Source organism: Canis lupus, chromosome 2 (genome assembly GCF_003254725.2).
Source record: "Canis lupus dingo isolate Sandy chromosome 2, ASM325472v2, whole genome shotgun sequence".
Lineage (NCBI taxonomy): Eukaryota > Metazoa > Chordata > Mammalia > Carnivora > Canidae > Canis > Canis lupus.
In genome coordinates, this window is record NC_064244.1 from 50,090,330 (window position 1) to 50,112,920 (window position 22,591).

At 38.8% G+C, this 22,591-nt stretch overlaps 1 protein-coding gene across 8 annotated transcripts in view; it reads left to right on the forward strand.

Annotated features, from left to right (window-relative positions):
- Positions 1-22,591, forward strand: part of NLN (neurolysin) — a 106,186-nt gene that overhangs the window by 25,953 nt on the left and 57,642 nt on the right. For all 8 annotated transcript variants that reach the window (XM_049103206.1, XM_049103201.1, XM_049103207.1 and 5 more), the window contains 2 exons: positions 8,390-8,646; positions 11,843-11,991. In XM_049103206.1, coding sequence (XP_048959163.1) covers positions 8,390-8,646; positions 11,843-11,991 — 406 coding nt within the window. The remainder of the gene's footprint in view (positions 1-8,389; positions 8,647-11,842; positions 11,992-22,591) is intronic.

The following is a 22,591-nucleotide window of genomic DNA, read 5'->3' on the forward strand; positions in this document are numbered from 1 at the left end:
TTTTAATATGTGCCTCTTGGCAGGATTGAATAAGAAAAATCATGTAAAATCTTGATACAGTATCAGCACATTAGCAGGCTGTTAATGAATAGTAGGGGTGATGATGGTGCTTCCAGTCATATGTGAGTTTCTAGCTGAAAAGCCTAGGTGATTGGTAAACTGAGAGTGAGAATTCGTGAGAAAGATCTAATTTTGAACATGTTACATTTGAGATGTCTGCAGGTCTGGAACTCCAGCTAGGCATCTAGATGGAATCATGGGAGATACCAACTTTCAGTGGTACAGGAAGAGAAGCCAACAAAGGAGACTGAGAAGAAAGGGTCATAAAAGTGGAAGAAGGACTAAGAAAGAGTAAAAGTGAGCTTTGCCAGGGAACTTTTAATGAAATAATGCAGACGAATTAGTGGTAAGACAAGGTGGAGACAGTAAGTGGGAAGTTTGCAGGATGCAAAAATTGCAGACCCTTAGTTGGGAGACACATGTTTTTTTCTTTAAAACTAAGAGAAAGAACATAGGAATGAGTAGAGATTTAAGAGATTATCATACTTAATTGCATTTCCTGTAATTCCTCAGTAGTCAATCTAGAAGGATCTTTTCCGGACATTAGTTCTGCTAAAGAACATCAAGAGTAATAATTTTGGCTAAGAATCTGTGTCTCTGTTTACTGATAAAAGTTGACTTACTCTAAGGCATTTAGTTCGATAACATTCTGTTCATGATCAGTTCTATCCTAAGCCAAATTAAAAGGTCCTTAAACGGGGCCCCCTGTGTGGCTCAGTTGATTATGCATCTGCCTTCAGCTCAGGTCATGATCCCAGGGTCCTGGATCCCTGCTCAGCAAGGAGCCTGCTTCTCACTCTGCCCCTCCTCCCACTCATGTTTTCTCTCTCTCTTTCTCTCTCTCTCTCTCTCCCACTCTCACTCTATCTCAAAATAAATAAAGGATTTAAAAAGATAAAAAAATAAAATGTCCTTAAATGGAAAAGCTGTTGCCTAGACCATTAATAACTCAAATACCAGATGCTTACCCTTGTTAGGGAGCTCTAGGGACCTGAACTGGAGGGCTCAGTAACGATTGAGTACTAATCCTGACTCCATGCCTCCAATGCAGCAGTTGATTCAGAAGAAAAATTATTAGCAACATTCATTTTGCTTGAGTCCAATATGTGCTGTTTTTAACTAGTTTGGACCATCTTCTCTGATTGCAGATCAGGACTTTCTATAATATTCAGTGGAGGCTATTCAGTTCTCAGATGGAACTACTTGTATATTGGACATACAGATAATAGAAGTATTAAATAGAAGTATTAATAACCTTAAGTGGAATTTTTGGGGTAAACTTGTCACTGTTAAAATACACATGTACCTTAAGTGGAATTTTTTTGGGTAAACTTGTCACTGTTAAAATACACATGTACCACAAACTATGTTAGGTTCAGAGTCTCCGTGTTTCACTAAAACCCAGTGTCTGCTCAAGGTCTTTTGGACATACAACCAAGTCAGTAGGTGAATACTCTTCAGTGTAAGTGCTTTGATGAATGACGTGTTGGGTACTCTCAGTTTACAGAGGAATAATTCCTAAAACCGCTGGAGAAGGTGAAGTTTGAGTTGAGATAAAAAAGATAATTCCATGGGATCCCTGGGTGGCTCAGCGGTTTGGCGCCTGCCTTTGGCCCAGGGCGCGATCCTGGAGACCCGGGATCGAATCCCACATCGGGCTCCCGGTGCATGGAGTCTGCTTCTCCCTCTGCCTGTGTCTCTGCCTCTCTCTCTCTCTCTGTGACTATCATAAATAAATAAAAATTAAAAAAAAAAAGATAATTCCAGTCTGGGAGCACTGGAGTCCTCAATAGCCGCTTGTAGATAAAGTCAAAGCTTAATTCTAAAGTCAAAACTAGAAAGGTTTGCCCGATGTTTTAAAGAATTGGTTAAGTTTCAGGAAATGCCTGTGCTGCCACTTTAGAGAAAGGAGGAAAATATGGATAAAATATAAATTGTGGGGAATAGAATGTAGGCCATTTTGCATAATGATCCTCACTCTAGTCCTAGCTCTAATAAAACACTTTTCCCTATGTGGATATTTATTGGTGATATTGAAGGAAGATAGTGTTGCCACAGAGTTTTAGCCCATCATTCCCATCTCATTTCAAATATGCAGTGAGCACCTATGTGTTCATCAGTGTGCAATGTGTTAGGGTTGGGGGTTTTGCAAAAGAAACCTACAGTGGTTGTTGTGCTTGGGAAAGCCCTAGTCTAATTTAGAGTATGAATCAAACCAATTGAACAGGTGGATAATAGTAATTTAAATGCCTAAAATTAATGGCACAAATAAAAGGTGATAGAATCTCAGATTTGGGTGAACAGGGATGGTCAAAGAAGCCCTGATGGCAGGAAATGGAAGCCTTTAAACTATGCTTCAAAAGAAAATGAATCCAGTAAGTCAGAGCATTTCTGAAAGTCCATTCCATAAAATGCTTTGCAAGTCTTAAAACAGCAATTACTCAGAATAATTGTGGCATGCTCATGTTTCAGAATGAAATTCTGCAACCTGGTGATCTCTTTCAAAATTTGTGCCACTTTTTTTTCCCTAAATACTTCATTTGTATATTGGACACAGGAGACAACAGCCCTAACAAATGCACCTTCCTGTCAACTGCATTGTAGTATTTGGTATTATTTCTTAGTTAGAAGCTTCAGAGTTTTGTGTTGAAAAAATGATTTAAAGAGGGAAGGGATGATGAAGAGGGTATGAATGGTACAGAAATAATAGAGCCTGGAAGTTTATAGAAAGTGAAACAAACTTGTGTTTAATTACACAGTAGAAATCTCAGATTTAACCTAGATTCTCAAATAATTGCATGTAGTAACTCCTATAGGGAAGACAGAATGACGCTCTGTTGCCTGCTTTCAACTCTGGTACCTCTCAGTTGCAAAAAGTTACTAGAAAAATCCTCACCAGATTCTCAAGGGTACAATCACATATGCTAGAGTGATTGCAGGTGCACTGGTTTCTCCACGCAGGTGCAGTTCTCCAGGGCTGCAGAGGCCCTGAAGGGGAAGAAAAGATAAAATGTACCAGCATCTGAAGCATTGAACAAGCTTGAAATCATAACAAAGGGGAATAGGGATACTCAGCAAAATGATGATGGAAGGAGAAAAGCAGAGACTAGGCAGGTGGAAAAATTCTCAATAGATCAAAATGTTTTGGTTAGAAGCAGGAGGCAATCCTTTGTCTCCTTTTCTTTGGTAGCAAGAATTATAAATCCTGGAAGAAATTAAAACAGAATCCCACAAGGTGAGAAAAGGTATATGGAAAAAAAATGTCATATGTTCTATTGACCCATAAAATTATGGTTTCTAACTTCTGCTCCTTTCTCTTTACCCCTTCTGTATTCAGGGAGTAGTATCACTTCAAGGAAGGGATAGTTCTTCATTAATTGCAACACAAACTGTACACGGGGGATGATGAGTCTGTCTTTTCAGCCAGGGTGTAGGTACTGTAATAACTTTACCAGTTTCACTGAGTTAGAAGCACATGCTGTGACCAAACACTCAAGCTTTAGACAAATATTAGGAAATGGAGAAGTAGTGGAGGTTCATCTTATCATTGAATGTTTGAAGTAATTTTCTCTTAAGGGGGCTTAACAGTAATGAAAATTTGTAATAATTGGCTTGTACCTAGAAGAATCGAGAAAAAACAAGGGGTTAAGCTGCAGAGGTGCTGTGTTTCAGTCATCAGTCCACGGAATTACACTGAATTACTGATTACATCAGTAATCCCATGGCCAGCGTCTTCACTTATAGTTGGAAAGTCATGGACTTGGCTGACAACCTCCTTGATGCATCAGCTCTGTGTTTCTATGAAGGATTGTGGAAATAATTATTTTGGACATTTTCAGCCAACTCCACACACTGAACTTCAGATCTCTATTAATTTCAGCCACTACTGAGCATTTAAGATCCTCTAGTCATCCATCATTTCTTGTTGTGACCTTCATACTTTTGTGTGTGTGTGTGTGTGTGTGTGTGTGTGTGTCCTCATTTGTTCATCAGTTAGGATGCTCTATGAAATAAATAACATAAAACCGCCTTCAAACTGGCTTCAGCATAACTGGAAAATAGCTCTAGGTCAGGTTTCAGGATTAAGTGATATAGGGGCTCAGGGATATCAGTAAATATTTGCTTTCCTTCCTTTATTCTTCTGTTCACAGTGTTTGCTTCATCGTGTCAGGTTCTACTTTGTGTCGTAAGGTGGACGCCAGCTGCTATCAAGGACATAAGCTTCCTGGATTATACACAGTGGGAACAGGAGTTCTGAGGGAAGGGACAGCCATCTCCATGGATCATGGACTGGGACAGGGGCAGTGATGGTGCATGGGTAACATGAAGAAAGATGTATATATACTTAGAGGGAAGCAGTGAATGGCTGGACAACCAACCCATTTCTAGCTATCTAATCTACTCTTAGGCTCCTCCCTCATTATTTCTGGAACCCTTGTCCCATAATAAACAAACTCCTCCACTTTTTTATACTCCCTGGATTGTCTTGTCTTCTATTAACCTTTACTGAAATCCATCCAACCCCAGGGAAAACATTTTCTATACATCCCTCTTTCTTCTCCACCCCATATACCACAAAGTAAGGAGGAAAGATCACATCTTTGTTTCCCCCAGGTATGCTCCCAGACCAACACTTCACCATTGTATAGAAACACCTTCAAGGCTCACAGTCTGGTTTTATTATCCTTTACCTTGCCTATGATATCCTCCACCAGCTACCTAGTTGGTCTTCTCCAATCTTTGAAGACTTTGGTTACTGGCTCAGTCTTCCTTTCTATTCCCAGGCCGAGCTATCAAGCTGCTGACTCCAGTGTTCACATAGACAATCTATCCAGTACGAGATAGTCGGTCATATGCACTCTTCCAACTCATTTATATCAACTGTCCACTTCTGGGAAAATGTCCTGGATCTTGTCAGACTGCTTAACCTTTGAATTCTTAAATTCAAACCCATACTTTTTTATTAAAACCTAACAACTCCCACTTTACCTGTTTTTATTTTACTGAGACAGTAGTCTCTCTTCTTACCTAAAATACATCCAGCTCTAGGGACTTGCTTAGATGCACTCTCCAGTTCTTTACCTTCTTCCTACTGCTCAGTCATAGCATTCTGACCTTCACCACTACCATCCACTGACACTGTTCTTGCTGTAGTCATCAGTGACATTCCTGTTGCTAAATTTGACAGACTCGTCCATCTTTCTGGAGATTTGTACATTTGGCACTTATTCACTCCCTACCTTTTTCTATGCTTGCTTTTCACAACTTACTAAAACCATTCTGGCTTCATTTTCTTTCTACCTCAGTGATTAAACTAGAGTTAGGGCTCAGTTGTTCTGTTCTTATTCTGCAAACTCCCTTGGGCCCATTCAGCCAGCCTTATAACTCCAGTTACCATCTGATATTAATGAATTGTACTTACATGTGCCACAGCCACTTCACACTTGGCATGTTCAAAATTAATTTCTCTCCCCCCACACCCCCACAAAAAGTCACCTCCTTCTAAATTTCCTGTTTTAGTGAAGGTGCCTCCATCCATCCATCCATCCATCCAGTTACAAGACAGAATCTTGGACAACATCCTTGACTCACTCCCCACCCCTGTACCAAATACCAAAAAAAAAAAGCAGGCACCCTCCCCCAGGTGCTTCTACTCCAGGAGGTACCCCAGCCTCACCTGCCAGTGTTATACAGCACATCACTCCCTCTTCTGCTCATGCACCACCCCCGAAAAGGATTTTGAAACATCATGTATCCCCTCACTTTCTAAATATCAACTTAAGATGTTGCCAAAGTATGTCTTTCCTGGTGTCATGTAAATATTATTTTTAAATAAAACTCTTATATCACTCTTTTGTTTATTTTTAAAAGATTTTTATTTATTTATTTATGAGAGACACACAGAAAGGCAGAAACACACAGGCAGAGGGAGAAGCAGGCTCCATGCAGGGAGCCCAATGTGGGACTCGATCCCAGAACGTGGGGATCACGCCCTGAAAAGGCAGACGCTCACCACTGAGCCACCCAGGCATCCCTATATCACTCTTTAAAAAAAAAAAAGTCATATTGATTTTACTTCCTGAATATCTCTTAAGTCACTCCAGTTCCCCGTTTCCTATTGAGTATACCTTAATATTATGTCCCTATTACAGTAATAGCTTACCTCTAATATGATCTCTCTTTTCTAAACCTCTCAACTCACTGTAATTTGGGCGATTTCTCTAGAATGTATATCTTATTTCATCTCTTACCTGATTAAAACCCTTCAGTGGCTCTCTCACTGCCTTCAGAATAAGGTTGAACTCTTAAGTGATTCCCAAGGCTCTTCATTCTCTAGTCCCCACTGATCTTATCCGACCTCTCTCCTTACAGCTTTTGGCATTTGGGTAATTTGTGGACAACATCCAGATCTTGGCTTGCACCTTATTCCCTTTAGAAAATCATCCTAGAAAAGTTCCTTCTGTGGTCTTTCAGAGTTCTCCACTGTATTATTAACAGCAGGGTCCTAGTCAGTTTGCCTGTTTATCTTTGATGCCTGTCATAATGACCAGACGGTATATGCTTATAAGTATCTATTGAGTGAATGGCCTTAAATAAGTCACTTAGCCTCTCTGAGCTTCAACTGAATCAGCTATTAAAAGAGAATAATGCACTGCCAACCACATAAGGTGGTCTTGAGGGTCTTGTAAGATAATGGGAATGAAGTTTAGCATAGTAGTTAAGAGTGGAGGTTCTGGATTTCTACTGTCTAACCATCTGCATGACCTTGGGCAAGTTACTTGATTTTCCTGTGTTTTCGTTTCCTCTGTGGTAAATAAAATGAGAATAACCAGGGATCCCCTGGGTGGCTCAGCAGTGTAGCACCGCCTTCAGCCCAGGGCGTGATCCTGGAGACCCAGGATCGAGTCCCACGTCAGACTCCTTGCATGGCGCCTGCTTCTCCCTCTGCCTCTGTCTCTGCCTCACTCTCTCTCTGTCTCTCATGAATAAATAAATAAAATCTTTAAAAAATAATAAACAAAAATAAAAATAAAATGAAAATAACCATAGTATCTACCTTATAGTTTTGTTGTGAGGACTGAGTGAATAAATGGAAAGCATTTAGTACACTGCCTAAACATACAACAGATGTTAGCTATTAATTATAATATTTTTATTTATAAGCTCTAAAATTATATTGAATGGTATATATTACATATGTATACACATATGGCATCAATTATTAGTTTGAGAGTTTTAGGGAGGTGAAGGATTGGTATCATGACAATTTCTTTTTTCTTTTATTTTTTAGAATAACATTATAGCAATACCAGAGTTTATCTCTCCAGTCTTTTTTTTTTTTTTTAATTCTAGCATTTTTTTTAAGATTTTATTTATTTATTCATGAGAGACAGAGAGAGAGAGGCAGAGACACAGGCAGAGAGAGAAGCAGGCTCCATGTGGGGAGCCCGATGTGGGACTCGATCCTGGGTCTCCAGGATCATGCTCTGGGTTGCAGGCAGATGTTTATTTATTTTTTAAAAGATTTTTATTTATTTATTCATGAGCTACACAGAGAGGCAGAGACACAGGCAGAGGGAGAAGCAGGCTCCATGCAGGGAGCCCAATGTGGGACTCGATCCCAGGACCCCAGGATCACATCCTGGTCCGAAGGCAGGCGCCAAACCGCTGAGCCACCGGGATCCCTGGGCAGATGTTTAACTGCTGAATCACCCAGGTGTCCCTATTTCTCCAGTCTTAAATTCAGATTGCCATAGTTGATTTACATGAAATTTTTGTAAAAAAAATTTTTTACATTGGTGTTCATTATAAAAAGAGCATTTTGAAAATGTTTCCTTGCTGAATCCTAAAACATTTTTTGAGTCTGGTACATTGTAGATAGATGTTAGCACAGGAAAACATGTATTTCTTCTTCTTTTTTTTTTTAAGATTTTAGTTTTTTAAGTAATCTCTGTACCCAACACGGGGCCTGAACTTACAGCCCCAAGATCATAGCCAACTAGACATCCCAGCACAGGGAAAACATTTAAATAAGAAAGATTACTGGCTTAATTTATAAAGGACAGTTGTTATGTCTTTGACACTTTATTTCTCAACATAATTTAATTACATAACCAATTCAGTGTTTGGTAAGTACTAATTCCATTAAGTCTGTACAGTCAAAGGGGAAAAATGCAAAGGCATTTAGTTTTATGCTTATTTTATGTAAGTTCACCCGAAAGGGATTTACTCAGTTTTATTAAAAAGTTAATTTAATTAGATAATACACATCTGTGTATCGACTTTGGACCAACAAATGCCTGATTTTTATTTTTCTGATTCTTTTCAGAGTTGGTGGTTCCAAGATTTTATTCATGACTTTAGGAAGAGAAGTGAGGTCTCCTCTTCAAGCCATGTCTTCCTATACTGTGGCTGGCAGAAATGTTTTAAGATGGGATCTTTCACCAGAGCAAATTAAAACAAGAACTGAGGAGCTCATTGTGCAAACCAAACAGGTGTACGATGCTATTGGAATGCTTGACATTGAGGAAGTAACTTATGAGAACTGTTTGCAGGCCTTGGCAGATGTAGAGGTGAAGTACATAGGTGAGTAGGATGCATTTTGTAGGCATCAACCATTTTATGCATTCTGTTTTGGCAGTCCATTTTCCAATTTTACAAGACATTGATTTTTCCATAATGATTAATAAATTGCTTAGAATTCAATTAAATAAGATTAAAATTGTTTTTATTGTGTTGGCAATGATGCTACAGAATGTACACTCCTATTACAACTGCTTCCTAGGGAATATTTTGACATATCAAAACGCTTAAGAAGTTCATATCCTAGCCCTGTTAATTCCACATCCAGGCATTTAATCTAAGGAAATATTCAGACACAGGAGAAATTTTGTGTAAATTTATGTTTAAATAGGTACTCTGTCCTCTCAAAAGCTTGGAAACAATCCCTGGGTGGCAACAAATAGGCTAAATAACAGTACACTCAGCCTCTGCAACACTGTGGAGCCATTAAAATCATGCTAGAAGCACAGTATTTAGTTACTTTTTTAAAAAAAAGCACAGAGAAGAAAACGAGAAGAAAATACACAAATTTTAATAATAGCTTATTTTTTGAGTATTGAGTTTACAGTTGATTTTTAAAAATTCACTATTTCTGCTTTTCTCTATTTTCTATATTTCCTACACTAAAAATATATTATTTTTATCATACAAGTCCTTTGAAATAAAGGAGTGAAGATTCACATCAGTTGCCTCTAAGGGTTAGGTGTACTCTGGAGTATAATTATGGCTAAACGACCTTGGCTGTGTATCCAGGCCTTGTAAGAGCATAGGTTATCTGTAGAACTGGATATCAGAAACATTTGTATGTATTCCGGAATTTGGAAGGTTGTCCAGAATCCTGCACAGCTCTATTGACTTACTCATTTCTTTATCCCCACCAACCCCTCAGCACCGAGAGTTCCCTACCTGTCTCCCACCATAATAGGGATTCTCTTACCTCCCCTATTCTGTTTCAGTTTCTGCCTCTTACCACCAATGGCTTCACTCTGATTAATGGCCATTAAATCTGGCTAACAGTCTTGAGTTTAAACTCCTGAATAAAAAAAGACCTCATTGGTCTCATTAGTCATAGTCAAAGGGATGGAGTTGGTTCCCACTTGGCGTTTTCCCAGAACACAATTTCATACGTATCTCCCTCCCCATATGTGGTTTATCCTTGGTTCAGAGACTCATTTCTTCTGCAGTCACATTTGGCCAAGATAGTGTGGCAGCCTGGTGACTTCTGCATTCAACAAATACAAAAATCAGTGGGGAAAGCACAAAATCTTTTTTTTAATTATCTTAAATTCTGCTTCTTCCCCAATAATACATCTTTTAGATATGCTTTTAGTTTTCTAATATTCTTGCTATCCCATAAGTTTAGTTTTGTGAGTTAATCATAGAAATTTTTGAGTTCAGGAATAGATTTTTAAAAACAAATTTCCTCTTATCAGTATATATTCTTAGAGTTTAATCTGCCTCCTGCAATAGCTGTTAAAACCTCATTTGTCTAGTGTCATGTACTGTTTATAGTTTGGCAGTGAGAACATAAGTCTGGTTCAGGTCTTTGTGGCAAAGGAAGGAAATGGTTTTTAGTATTATTGTTTGTTTAAGAATATGTTTCCAGTTTCAGGCTCCTGCATTTTGTTCTGTTCATTTCGTTCTTGTTCTGCAATTTTGATTTTTCCTAATATCTTCTTGAGCTAATTTTTAAAAAGTAAACAGAATCTATAACTATGTAGTTTATTATTCAAAGTGCTATGTATGAAATTTTAATTCTGTTCCATTCTTTCTTTAATCAAGGGACATAAAACTATATATTTTAAAAATAATTATTCCTTAAATCCTTAAAGAATAATTATTCAATTTGATTTTTTAAACCACACATTATGAACTCATTCTGATATTTGAGGCAATTTTCAAACAGCTTTATTTGTAGCTATGTTTTAAGAGGACTGATTAAAGTGAGGTAGCTTGTTTAACTGGACAATTTCTTGGTATGTAAAGGATAGCTCTACTCTCTACCATATTCACATGAGGAAGTTTTACCTATTTATAATTCCTTCAAAGTACTAAAAATAATAAAAATGTATTCATTGTCACAGCATAGCTATAACCATCCCTATAAGTTATACTCATTTTTTTCCTGTTGTATGGGTTAGTCAGACTTTTGCCCAATTAAAGTCAAAATACAAATGTATAAAAAAACCCAAGAAATCATTTTAATATGTGAAAATTAGAGCAGACTGCATTACTACCATTATGTAACAGAAGTAACCCCAGTATTGAGCCTCTTACTTGATGTGTCTGCTGAGATTTCTGGGAATCTTCTGAAATTGTATGGAACTTTTTATGCTTGTATGAATATGTGTATTTGGGAGAGAGTTTTTGATTAGATTCTCTAAGGAATCTTTAGTAAAGGTTAAGAACTCCTATTCTAAACAAACCCCCTCTCACTAAGTTGGTCTTCTTTTTTCCAAAACATCCTGTCTCTGCCAGTCCCACGCTTGTCGTCTCTACTTCTCTAGTCCTCTCCTGAGATATTCCTCTTGCCCTGCCATCCTAGGGTCCAGCCTTATCCATAAGGCATCACATAGGGCTCCAGTCCTTAGTAGTGCTGTCTTTGAGTTACTCTCGCATTCATTTGACAATTTAGTTGCTCTGTCCTGTATGGTTATTTTTTCACATATTGTTCCATACTCTCACATCCCAGACAATGAAATACATCACAAAAAATACAAGATAATAGTAATAAAATAAAATGTGTCACTAGGAGAACTATGTCTTTATCCTTCTGCATTCCCAGTTAATAAATTACACCCTACACATACTCTGCACAGTGTCTACCCTGATTGTTCCTAGTAATGCTCTGCCACAGCCAAGTCCTGCATTAGATGCTATTTCTTTTTTTGTTTTTAAGATTTTATTTATTTATTCATGAGACACAGAGAGAGAAAGACAGAGACAGAGACATAGACAGAGGGAAAAGTAGGCTCCATACAGGGAGCCTGACGTGGGACTCGATCTCGGGTCTCCAGGATCACGCCCTGGGCAGAAGGCGACACTAAACCGCTGAGCCACCCGGGCCACTAGATGCTATTTCTTGATAGCCTCAGGAACCTTTACAGAAAGTATAAAATGAAAAACTTAAATTGGGTTAATCATTCATCCAGGTAGGAGGTATTTTTCTTAGTCCTGATTCAATGAGTCCTTATGGTTTTTTTTTTTCCTCTATTGCCAGTGGAGCGAACCATGCTAGACTTTCCTCAGCATGTCTCTTCTGACAAAGAAGTGCGGGCAGCAAGTACAGAAGCAGACAAAAGACTTTCTCGTTTTGATATTGAGATGAGCATGAGAGAAGATATATTTCTGAGAATTGTTCATTTACAGGTAAATGATATTATAAATCCCTTTAAGAATTGATTGGTTAATTAGAGTGAGAGTGCATACAAGCAAAAGGAGCAGAGGAAGAAGGAGAGACTCTCAAGCAGACTCCCTGCTGAGCACACAGCCCTTCTTGGGGATTGATCTCATGACCTGAGTCGAAATCAAGAGTCAGATGCTGGGATCCTGGGTGGCTCAGCGGTTTGGTGCCTGCCTTCGGCCCAGGGCGTGATCCTGGTGTCCCAGGATCGAGTCCCATGTTGGGCTCCCTGCGTGGAGCCTGCTTCTCCACCCCTCTCTCTCTCTCTCTGTCTCTCATGAATAAATAAATAAAATCTTAAAAAAAAAAAAGAGTCAGATGCTTAACCGACTCAGCCACCCAGGCACTCCAATGTTATAAATCCCTTTAAAAAGAAAACAAAATCTATAATAAAAAAGTAAAAATCTTTGACCAACAATCAAAAGTATCTGAAAGTTTCTAGATTTTGTTTTTAATTATTATAATAATGGGCACAGTGTTATATATTGTTATACCATAGATTGTTATATTACACCATATCGTTATACTATAATAATAGCACAGTGTTATATATATATATGTGCTATTATATAATATATATATTCTATAATAGCACAGTGTTATATATAATAGCACAGTGTTATAATAGCACAGTGTTATAGATTTATGTTGAGTTGCTGTTCACGTTCAACACTAAAGACCAGGTATAAAAAAGTGTACAGCTATAAATCTAAGGATTTTTGACCATCTTGAACATAATGGTTCGATGTAAAAACCTCTTTGAATTTCTGGAATATTGCAAGGTTTATATTAGATCAGGTCAGCTACAACCAAATGGGATTGTGAGTTGTTTACCTATAAATATCATGTGGTTTGGGCCATGATATTGATGACATACTGTTGATACTACCCGCCACAGTCATTCCTGTCTATCATCCTTATGTTTTTCAGGACTCACAGAAATTATGGATAATGGATATTTTAAGTTAGGGTCTGCCTTGAGGGTTTTTGATCTTTTCATCACCAATGTTGATTTGTTTCCCAGCATTGTCATTATGTTTTTGCTTTGAATTTTTATTTTCATGACGCTCAGCACTTTGTTTGAAAAACAACCATTGTTTTATAATCCTAGACATTTTTGTTTAATTTTGCATGTGTCTTTATGCAAAATCTCAAATTTTGTTCTTTTTAGCAAATTATGACAAGAATTGAAATGAAACAGCAGTTTTGTTTCAGATGTTTTATTTGTGACATACTAAAGAATATGTAATTAAGACTTTATTTAGACATGTGAGATGTACATGCTGTCTCTTCTCTCATGTCAGACAGGCACTTTACCCCCCCTGTGATTTATATTCATCTGTGTGATTCATAACTGTTCATCTCTAGCACTATAAAAATAACATAAATTGTAATAATTTTATGAGTGTTCTTTATTAGCTACATTGTTTTATTTTCTTCTTTTGACCCCAGTTATTAATTCTGTGTGATTCAAATCATGGCCCTTACAGTCTTCTATTTTTTATTTCCTTAAAAAATCTGATTTCCTTTCTAGCTCTATATTATATATGTATTTCAGAACCTTTTCCCAGAATTTCTAATTTCCTTTGATGAACTCTGTTTCCATTCTGACTTGTAAGTTTTCATTTGGGATTTTCAAGCCTTAAAAAGATATCACAATCCTAATGTAATATGTTGTATTAATGTTTTTCTCTGATCTTTATGAATGTTAGCAAGATACAGGAGGTTTGTCACTTTAGATTTCTTTATATTATTATAATTATTTATATTGTTATACTTTTAAATTTGGGAACAAACTGCTGCCTATATAGTATGCTAGTAAAATATACCAGATAGATACCAGTGCATTCATCTATTTGTCCATTTGTTTGGGCTGGTTCACTCAAAGGTTTTTTTTGTTTGTTTTAAGACTTATTCATTTATTCATGAGAAAGAGAGAGAGGCAGAGACACAGGCAGGGGGAGAGGCAGGCTCCTCGCAGGGAGCCCGAGTCTCCAGAGTCTCCAGGATCACACCCTGGGCCCAAGGCAGCGCTAAACCACTGAACCACCCAGGCATCCCTCAAAGGTTTTTTGTTTGTTTGTTTGTTTTCCTCAAAGGTTTTATTGTAATAATTTACGGTAGTTTTAGAGTTGCTTCCATCATTTTTTTCTTTTTTTTCCAAAGGAGTAATTATTATCATACCTGTCCATTGTTGTGCAACCGTTTTTAGAAGCTTTTACAATGTCTGTTAGGACTAGATCGGAATAATAAAAAATAACTGTTGTGGGTTTTTTAATCACTGGAGCTTACTTAGTGAATTTAGTTCCCTTTAAACACATTCCTTGACAAATAGATGCATTTATTTAGGTAGTATTTATTTCATTTTAATTCCAGTATAGTTGACATACAGTGTTAAATTAGTTTCAGGTATACTATATAGTGACTCAGAAATTCTATATATTACCCAGTATTTAGGCAGTACTTTTTAAAATCTAAAACTATCAGTGTGAGTTCTGTGCTAGCATTGGACAGTTTAACAAATGATAAATCTCATCTCATTCATACTAAAAGATAAAGTTAGGGGTACCTGGGTGGCTCAGTTGGTTAAGCAGCTAACTCTTGGCTCAGGTCATGATCTCAGGGTCATGAAACCCAGGCCCATGTTAGGCTCTATGTCAGGTATGGAGCCTGCTTAAGATTCTTTCCCTTATTCTCTGCTCCTCCCCTTGCCTTTTCCAGCCCGCTTACATGCACTTGCACATACACTCTCTCTATTAAAAAAAAATTATTTTTAAAAAAGACAAAGTTAGATATATCTAAATATTCTATTTATATTTCTCTGTAATGTTGTAAGTAAAACAGGGCAACCATGGTGTAATACATAACCCCTTCATTAAGCTGGGTGATAGGATTTTAAATTTATGTTAAGTCAGCAATTTCAGCATGATCTACTAAAATGAGGATGCTCTGAATAATACTGAGGTCTCAAGATACCACCAATGTAGATAATGATCTATAATATTCTTAATTCGATATAAGATGTTATTTTAGCTATCATCTTATTCTTCACTTAGGATTGATGGTAAAAATATGAAATTATTTTTCACAGTTCTTTATGCAAAATCTATGCTCAGTAAGGCTTCTAGTGATATATTGATATATAACCTATTACTTCAGAACTTACTGGCTGAATATAGCAGCAATCATTTTGTATTCTGTCACCATTTCTGTGGGTCAGGAATTCATAAAGAAGTCATTTGGAGGGACGCCTGCGTGGTTCAGTGGTTGGGCATCTGCCTTTGGCTCAGGGCGTGACCCTGAGGTCCTGGGATCGAGTCTCACATCAGGCTCCTGCATGGAGCCTGCTTCTCCCTCTGCCTGTGTCTCTGCCTCTCTCTCTGCACCTCTCATGAATAAATAAATAAAATCGTAAAAAAAAAAAAAAGTCAGTTTGATAGTTCTGGCTTGGGGTCTTGCATGGATTTAAGGCAGTGGTGGCTGAAGCTGAAGCATGTAGAGGCCAACCAGACATCTTTCTCTTCATGTTATGTCAAGGCATCTCCTTGTTGTCTCTATACATGGACTACTTTGGACTTTCTCATAGCATGGCAGCATCAGGGTAGTAGGATCTGTTTCATGGAAACTCAGAACTCTGACAAGGGTGTTTCAACAAACTACACAGAGGCAACATTGCATTTTCTGACCATTTTGGAGGTCACATAGCATCACTTTGGCCATACTGTATTGATTGACAAGTCCCTGCAGTCTGCCCAAATTCAAGAGACAGTGCATCTCCGTCTAAGAAGTATCAACTAATTTGCAATTATTTTTCAAAACCTCCAAAATAAGTCCTGTGGTGACTATAGATGGATGAAATTACAATAGAGCTTGAGACTAGCATACCATAGTCTTCCTACCTCCTCCCTAATTTGTGGTTAGTAGTTTACATTGGCACAACATTGTAGTTATCTAATTTAACTTCTTTTTTTTTTTAAGATTTTATTTATTCATGAGAAACACAGAGAGAGGCAGAGACACAGGCAGAGGGAGAAGCAGGCTCCATGCAGGGAGCCCAATGTGGGACTCGATCCCAGGTCTCCAGGATCAGGCCCTGGGCTGAAGGCAGTGCTAAACTGCTGAGCCACTCGGGCTGCCCTAATTTAACTTTTATACCAACCTTGTGAAGCATCCCTCTTTATAAATAGATATGCTGAAGCTCAGAAATAGTAACCTCCCAGGAGCCACAGAGGTAATTATTCATCAAACTAAAGTGAGGAACATTTGGTGACAGATCTAAAAGATAGGACTTCAGTGATTGTTGCTAGGACATGGGTTATCTATATAGGAAAAGGAAAAATTGGATCTCCTACTCACAATCAAACAGAGAAACAAGTTCTAGAAGTTTATATAGGAATAAATCTTTATGACACCTGAGCAGGGATATATTTGTTGAACAAGACACCAAAATGCTAACTGTAAAATGTAAGGCTGATAAACATGACTACATTAAAATAAAGAACTTAGGAGGTACCTGGGTGGCTCAGTTAGTTAAGCATCCAACTCTTGCTTTTGGGCTCAGGTCATGATCTTGTGGTCCTGAGATCAAGCCCTGACTTGGGCTCCCTGCTCATCAGGGAAATTGCTTGAGGATTCTCTCCCTCTCCCTCTGCCCTTCTTCCCGCTGTTAGTGTGTGTGTGCTCTCTCTCTCTCTCTCTAAAATAAATAAATAATCTTTAAAAAAAAAAAGAACTTCTATTAATAAAATGAAAAGACACTAATACTAACAAATACTGAAATATGTAAATACTAAATTAAGAAATTTGTAAAATATGGAACTAGAAAAACATTTGTACCTAGGATATATAAAGTACTACTATAGTCAATAAAAAAAGGCCAACATTGCAAAAGAAAAATGGGCAAATGACATGAAAAGATATTTTAGGAGAAACACAAATGGCAATTAAACATGAAAAGATATTCAGTCTCATTAATAATTGGGGAAATACAGGGATTCCTGGGTGGCTCAGCGTTTGGGCCTCTGCCTTCAGCCCAGGGCGTGATCCTGGGGTCCCGGGATCGAGTCCCATATCAGGCTCCTGCAGGGAGCCTGCTTCTCCCTCTGCCTATGTCTCTGCCTTTCTCTGTGTCTCATGAATAAATAAATAAAATCTTTAAAGAATAATAATAATAATTGGAGAAGTACAAATGAAGGTCACATTAAGATACAATTTTTCCTCATCAGGCTGGCAAAAATAAGTTTAACAATGCTCAGTATCTGTAAATATGAGTCAGTGAGAATGTTTATGCACTACCTGTAAGGGTGTAAGTTAATTCAAAAATTAGAGTAGTGGGATCCCTGGGTGGCACAGTGGTTTGGCGCCTGCCTTTGGCCCAGGGCGCCATCCTGGAGACCCGGGATCGAATCCCACGTCGGGCTCCCGTTGCATGGAGCCTGCTTCTCCCTCTGCCTGTGTCTCTGCCGCGCTCTCTCTCTCTCTCTCTCTCTCTGTGACTATCATAAATAAAAATTTAAAAAAAATTAGAGTAGTAACTAATTTGGAGAAAAATTTAGTATTATGAAGTTGGATCTCACAATCTTCATAACTCAGTATATCCTTACTGTTTACCTAGAAATATTTTTGCATTTGTTTTTTTTTTTTTAATTTTTATTTATTTATGATAGTCACACACAGAGAGAGAGGCAGAGACACAGGCAGAGGGAGAAGCAGGCTCCATGCACCGGGAGCCCGACGTGGGATTCGATCCTGGGTCTCCAGGATTGCGCCCTGGGCCAAAGGCAGGCGCTAAACCGCTGCACCACCCAGGTATCCCTATTTTTGCGTTTGTGAAATTGGACAACAATTTTATTGTTCATAGCAACATTACCTATAATAGCAAAATGCTGAAACAAGTCAGATTTCTATCAGCAAGAAAATGCATCAAGGAATTTTAGTATTTTTACATTGGAATATTTTATAATCAGGAAAGTAAGTAAAGTATAGCAGCATGCAGCCCCATGGCTGAATCTTAGTAGCAATGAAAGAAAAATGTCGCAGAACACTACAGTGAGACATCATTTCATCAAGCTCAAAAGGAAACAAAACCAAATAATGTATATGTAAGTAGTAAAACTGGAGAAAATATTTAGCATAAAAGTCAGGAGAATGGTTATCTGCTGCACAGGTAAGTGCAGCCGTGTTACTATTCTATTTTGTAAATTAAAGGGTGGATTTAATGTGTTTTTATAACATATATTTGTAATTCCACTCATTTATAGATTTAAAATATTACATGCAAATTTAACATGTTAAATTTAGCCTTAATTCTACCAGAAGAAATAAAAGAATAAGAAATTAAAGCAACCATTTCCTCATTCCTTTAGCTAAAAGCTTGTCCAGGGCCACAGTAGAAGCCAGCAGTCAGGGCCACAGGTGTTGGTTTTTCCAACCGTCCTGACAAAGGTTTCTTAGTTGTTAGCTAAGAAGCCAGCAGAGAAGTCTTAGACACTCTTTCAAGCCGTATTGATGAGAAAAATGTGCAGTGTCCAGTGTCTCCATGCTAAGACAATCCAGGCATGCAATATTTTACTCCAGTGAACTGCTAACTAATACGCATAAAAGAGGGATTCCTTAGTGAAATAAAAGTTTCAGTTATGCCAGCTGAATCAAGAAATACAGTTATCTGTTGTAATATTAATATTTTTTTTCAGAGCCCTGGGCTTTGGTCAGGCCAATTCATCTTAGCCAATTAGTGACTTAAAGTTTTACTGTTAAAGTGTAAAAGAATGAGGTCATGGTATTAAGTAAAGATGCTTTTAAACATTATATGGCCTTTTACGCTACCAGCCATGAAGGCCTGCCTAATTAAAATACACAAACCAGTCCTTTAAGACTATGGAAAAAAAAAAAAAAAAAAGAAGCAGGGAAGGGAAGGAAAAACCTTTAGTCAAAAATCAGCATGATAATGGTAATTCCCTTAACCTACACCATCCTTCTTGATTTTGAAACATAAAAGTCTAGTTATTGGTCATAATAACTTTCAGTACTACTGAAACTTGTGGCTTTGTGAGGCTTTAAAAGCCTACAGACCTAATACAAAGCATCAACTGCCTTGCCTTGCCTTAGTTTCCCTACTAGCCAGATACCACTCTTGGGCTTCCCAAGTATTGAGCTCTCTCTTCACTCACTACCTGATACTGATGTTAGCTGCTAATATTTTTGTTTTCTTTTATATTACTTTTTTTTTTTTTAAGATTCTATTGATTTATTCGTGAAAGACACAGAGAGGCAGAGACACAAGCGGAGGGAGAAGCAGGTGCCTCACAGGGAACCTGATGTGGGACTCAATCCCTGAACTGGGATCATGCCCTGAGCCAAAGGCAGATGCTGAACCACTGAGCCACCCAGGCATCCCTTCATATTACTTAAAGCACCTCAAACATATTCATCTTTTTTTCCTCCAGTACCTGGCATAAGTAGGAGCTCAGTGAATGTTTGCTGAATGGAACTGAACCAGTCCCCATTAAAATGTGTCTTCATGCAGTATGGTTCCCTGTTCCCAGTGTCCTCGCTGGGCTTCTGGCTCACACCAAAGCAAGGGCTCTTGTGGTATTTTGAATTAGTGGTCAGCAAGCAGACCTTTCTGTGCCGCCCCCCAACCCCGCAAACACAGGCAAGCTACCTAAGAATGCCCTCTTCACAGTGGTCAGATAGAAACCTAACAGAAAACATAACGTTGAAAAGAACAGGAAAATCAGGAAGGGAACTGCAAATATAACACATTTAATTAAGTTATGCCTCTGTCTTAGCTTTTGCAATGGGATCTGTACTCTACTCTGTTATCTTCTATTGCTATAGCATATTCCAAGCTTATGAACTCATTTTTCTTTTTTTTAATATTTTATTTATTTATTCATGATAGACATAGAGAGGCAGAGGGAGAAGCAGGCCCCGTGCCGGGAGCCCGACATGGGACTCGATCCCAGGACTCCAGGATCACACCTTGGGCCAAAGGCAGGTGTCAAACCGCTGAGCCACCCAGGAATCCCTGAACTCATTTTTCTAGATGATATTCAAAGAAATATACCATCTTAAATTTTCAGGGTTCTTTTAACAATATTGTGGTTTCTTCTTTATATACACAATATGGAAAATCCCACTGGAATTATCTTTTATTTATATATTTTAGAAGCTGAAATGGAAGTTCTTGCAAAGAAAGGAACAGTCATGGGATAGAAGGTGGGGAGGAGGGACGCCTGGGTGGCTCAGTGGTTGAGCGTCTGCCTTTGGTTCAGGGCCTGATCCTGGAGACCTGCGATCAAGTCCCACGTTGGGCTTCCAGCATGGAGCCTGCTTCTCCCTCTGCCTGTGTCTCTGCCTCTGTGTGTGTGTGTCTCTCATGAATAAATAAATAAATAAAATATTTTAAAGAAAGAAGGTGGGGAGGATTGCAGAGAAATTAAGAAAATGTTCACTGATTTATAATAAAATTCTAAAGAATGATAATAAATCAAGGTATAATCTAGTGGTATAATATATTGGGGAAAGTACCAAAGTAAGAATTTATAAAATGTATTTCTATGCATTTTTACTAATCAATAGCTGAGTGAACTAAGATCATTTAACCCCAGTTTTCTTGTTTATAAAATGAGTATACGAGCATATGTGTCAGTGTGTGTGCGCACATGTGCCCACATTCACACTTTCATGTGAAGCCTCTTTGTTACAGGAGGAGAATAGGAAGAAACTAAATCTCCTCACCACAGAGATTAAAGTAAATCCGAGCCTCTACTGTCAGATTATATAAACTGGAAAATTTCTCAAGGGCACTTTAGGCCTTCCCCCACCCCTAACGAGGAGAAACTTCACCCAAGGAGGTCTGAGACCTGGTTCAGATTCAAATGGATTAAATTCTTATTCAGGAAGGAAGATGCAGTTACCACAGAGCAGTCCAGAGTATTGGCTGCTTTGCTCCTAGAAAATCATTACACAGTGATTCTGCTCTTGCCTGGAGATTATAAGGGAGAATATTCATATGATCAGCTCAGGAATGTGCTTTAGAAGCACATATCAGAAGTGCTCTCCTCCTACGAGAGCCCTCCAGAGATTTCTGAGGGCTCGGAGTCTGACTGGCGGATGATGCCTGGTTATAGTTGAGTCAGAATTTTGTTAAGGGTCATTTTTGTGGTAAGTCAAACATTTCAGTACAGATAATTAGTCATTTTTTTTAAATTAGACCTAATTTGGGGCAGATTTTTCTCAGAACATCCTTGTACCTGTTGATGCCCATCTTATCTTTTTAGGGAGTCGGTCATTTTTACCCAGTCAAGACCAGGAGTTTGAGTTTACTCTGCCGAGTATGCTTCTAGGCTTTTTGAAGGACCAGCTCTGTACTCCCAAGATACAGCGGGGCCGGGCACTCCTAGCATGTGAGCCCTTCCTGACCGAGCATAGCAAAGAGGGAGAAATCTGCTCACGGCAGCTGGTGGGCCTCGCAGTGAGCCTCTGTTCTAAGCTTAGGGCCCTGGTGACCAGGTGAAGCCAGGAACCCGAGGCCCTGGTACACTGCTGCCCAGCAGTGTGCCCGACTTGCCCCGTGGCTCACTGCCCTGCAGGGAAGGCCTTCTGCTCTGGCTCTGGGCCTGCTTATTTGGGCCCCTCACAACTTACCCAGCTCTCCCCAGACCCTCCTCATGGGGAACTTTTTTTCCTCTGCTACACATAGCTCTCGCCTAGATGCTCCCCAACCTTACAGTATCCAGTATTATATCTTCTAGAAACTCCGGTTGCTGTGCCCCACACCTCAGGACATACTTCCTGGTGCTGTTAAAACCAGCCTTGATCAACCCAGGTTAATCACATGCCCCTGAACTCTGTGATTCGAACGGCTAGCCATCCCTGAGGGAGCCAGCCCACAGCCCTGTTCTCTCCCTGGCCATTAGGGGTTTCTTCCCACTGCAGGCACGTGTTGCTGGGATCCCAGTGTGTGCCAATATCAGTTAGGGGGGGTTCCAACTCCAGTCATGCCAGCATGCGCAGAAGTTCTCCAAGGATATAAAAGAAGGTTATAATGGAAAAAGGAGTCTAACTGTTCTCTGCCTCCACTGTGAATAAACGCAAAGGAAACTGTGAGTAATGTATGCACAAAAGTGCTTTAGTACTTAGGACCTACGATTTTGTATTGGTAGGCAAAGTGAGATACGGATTGCTGTATCGAGTAGTACCTTTAGTTAAAATACAACTATTTGAGGGCACCTGGGCAGCTCAGTCAGTTAAGCATCGGCCTTTGGTTCAAGTTGGGATCTCAGGGTCCTGGGATTGAGCCCTGAGTAGATCTCCCTGCTCAGAGGAGAGTCTGCTTCTCTCTGTGATTTCCCTCTGCTTCTACCCCTTACTCATATGTTCTCTCTCTCTCTCCCAAATAAATAAATAAAATATTTTTAAAAATAAAATACAGCTATTTGCCTGTTGCAATAAAATATGAAAAAAAGCTGCAGAATGATTGCAGCAAAAGCCTTACACCAGCAATCTAAAATGCATGTTCTGAAGCTAAAACTGTGTTCCTTCAAAGATGTCTTTAGTTGG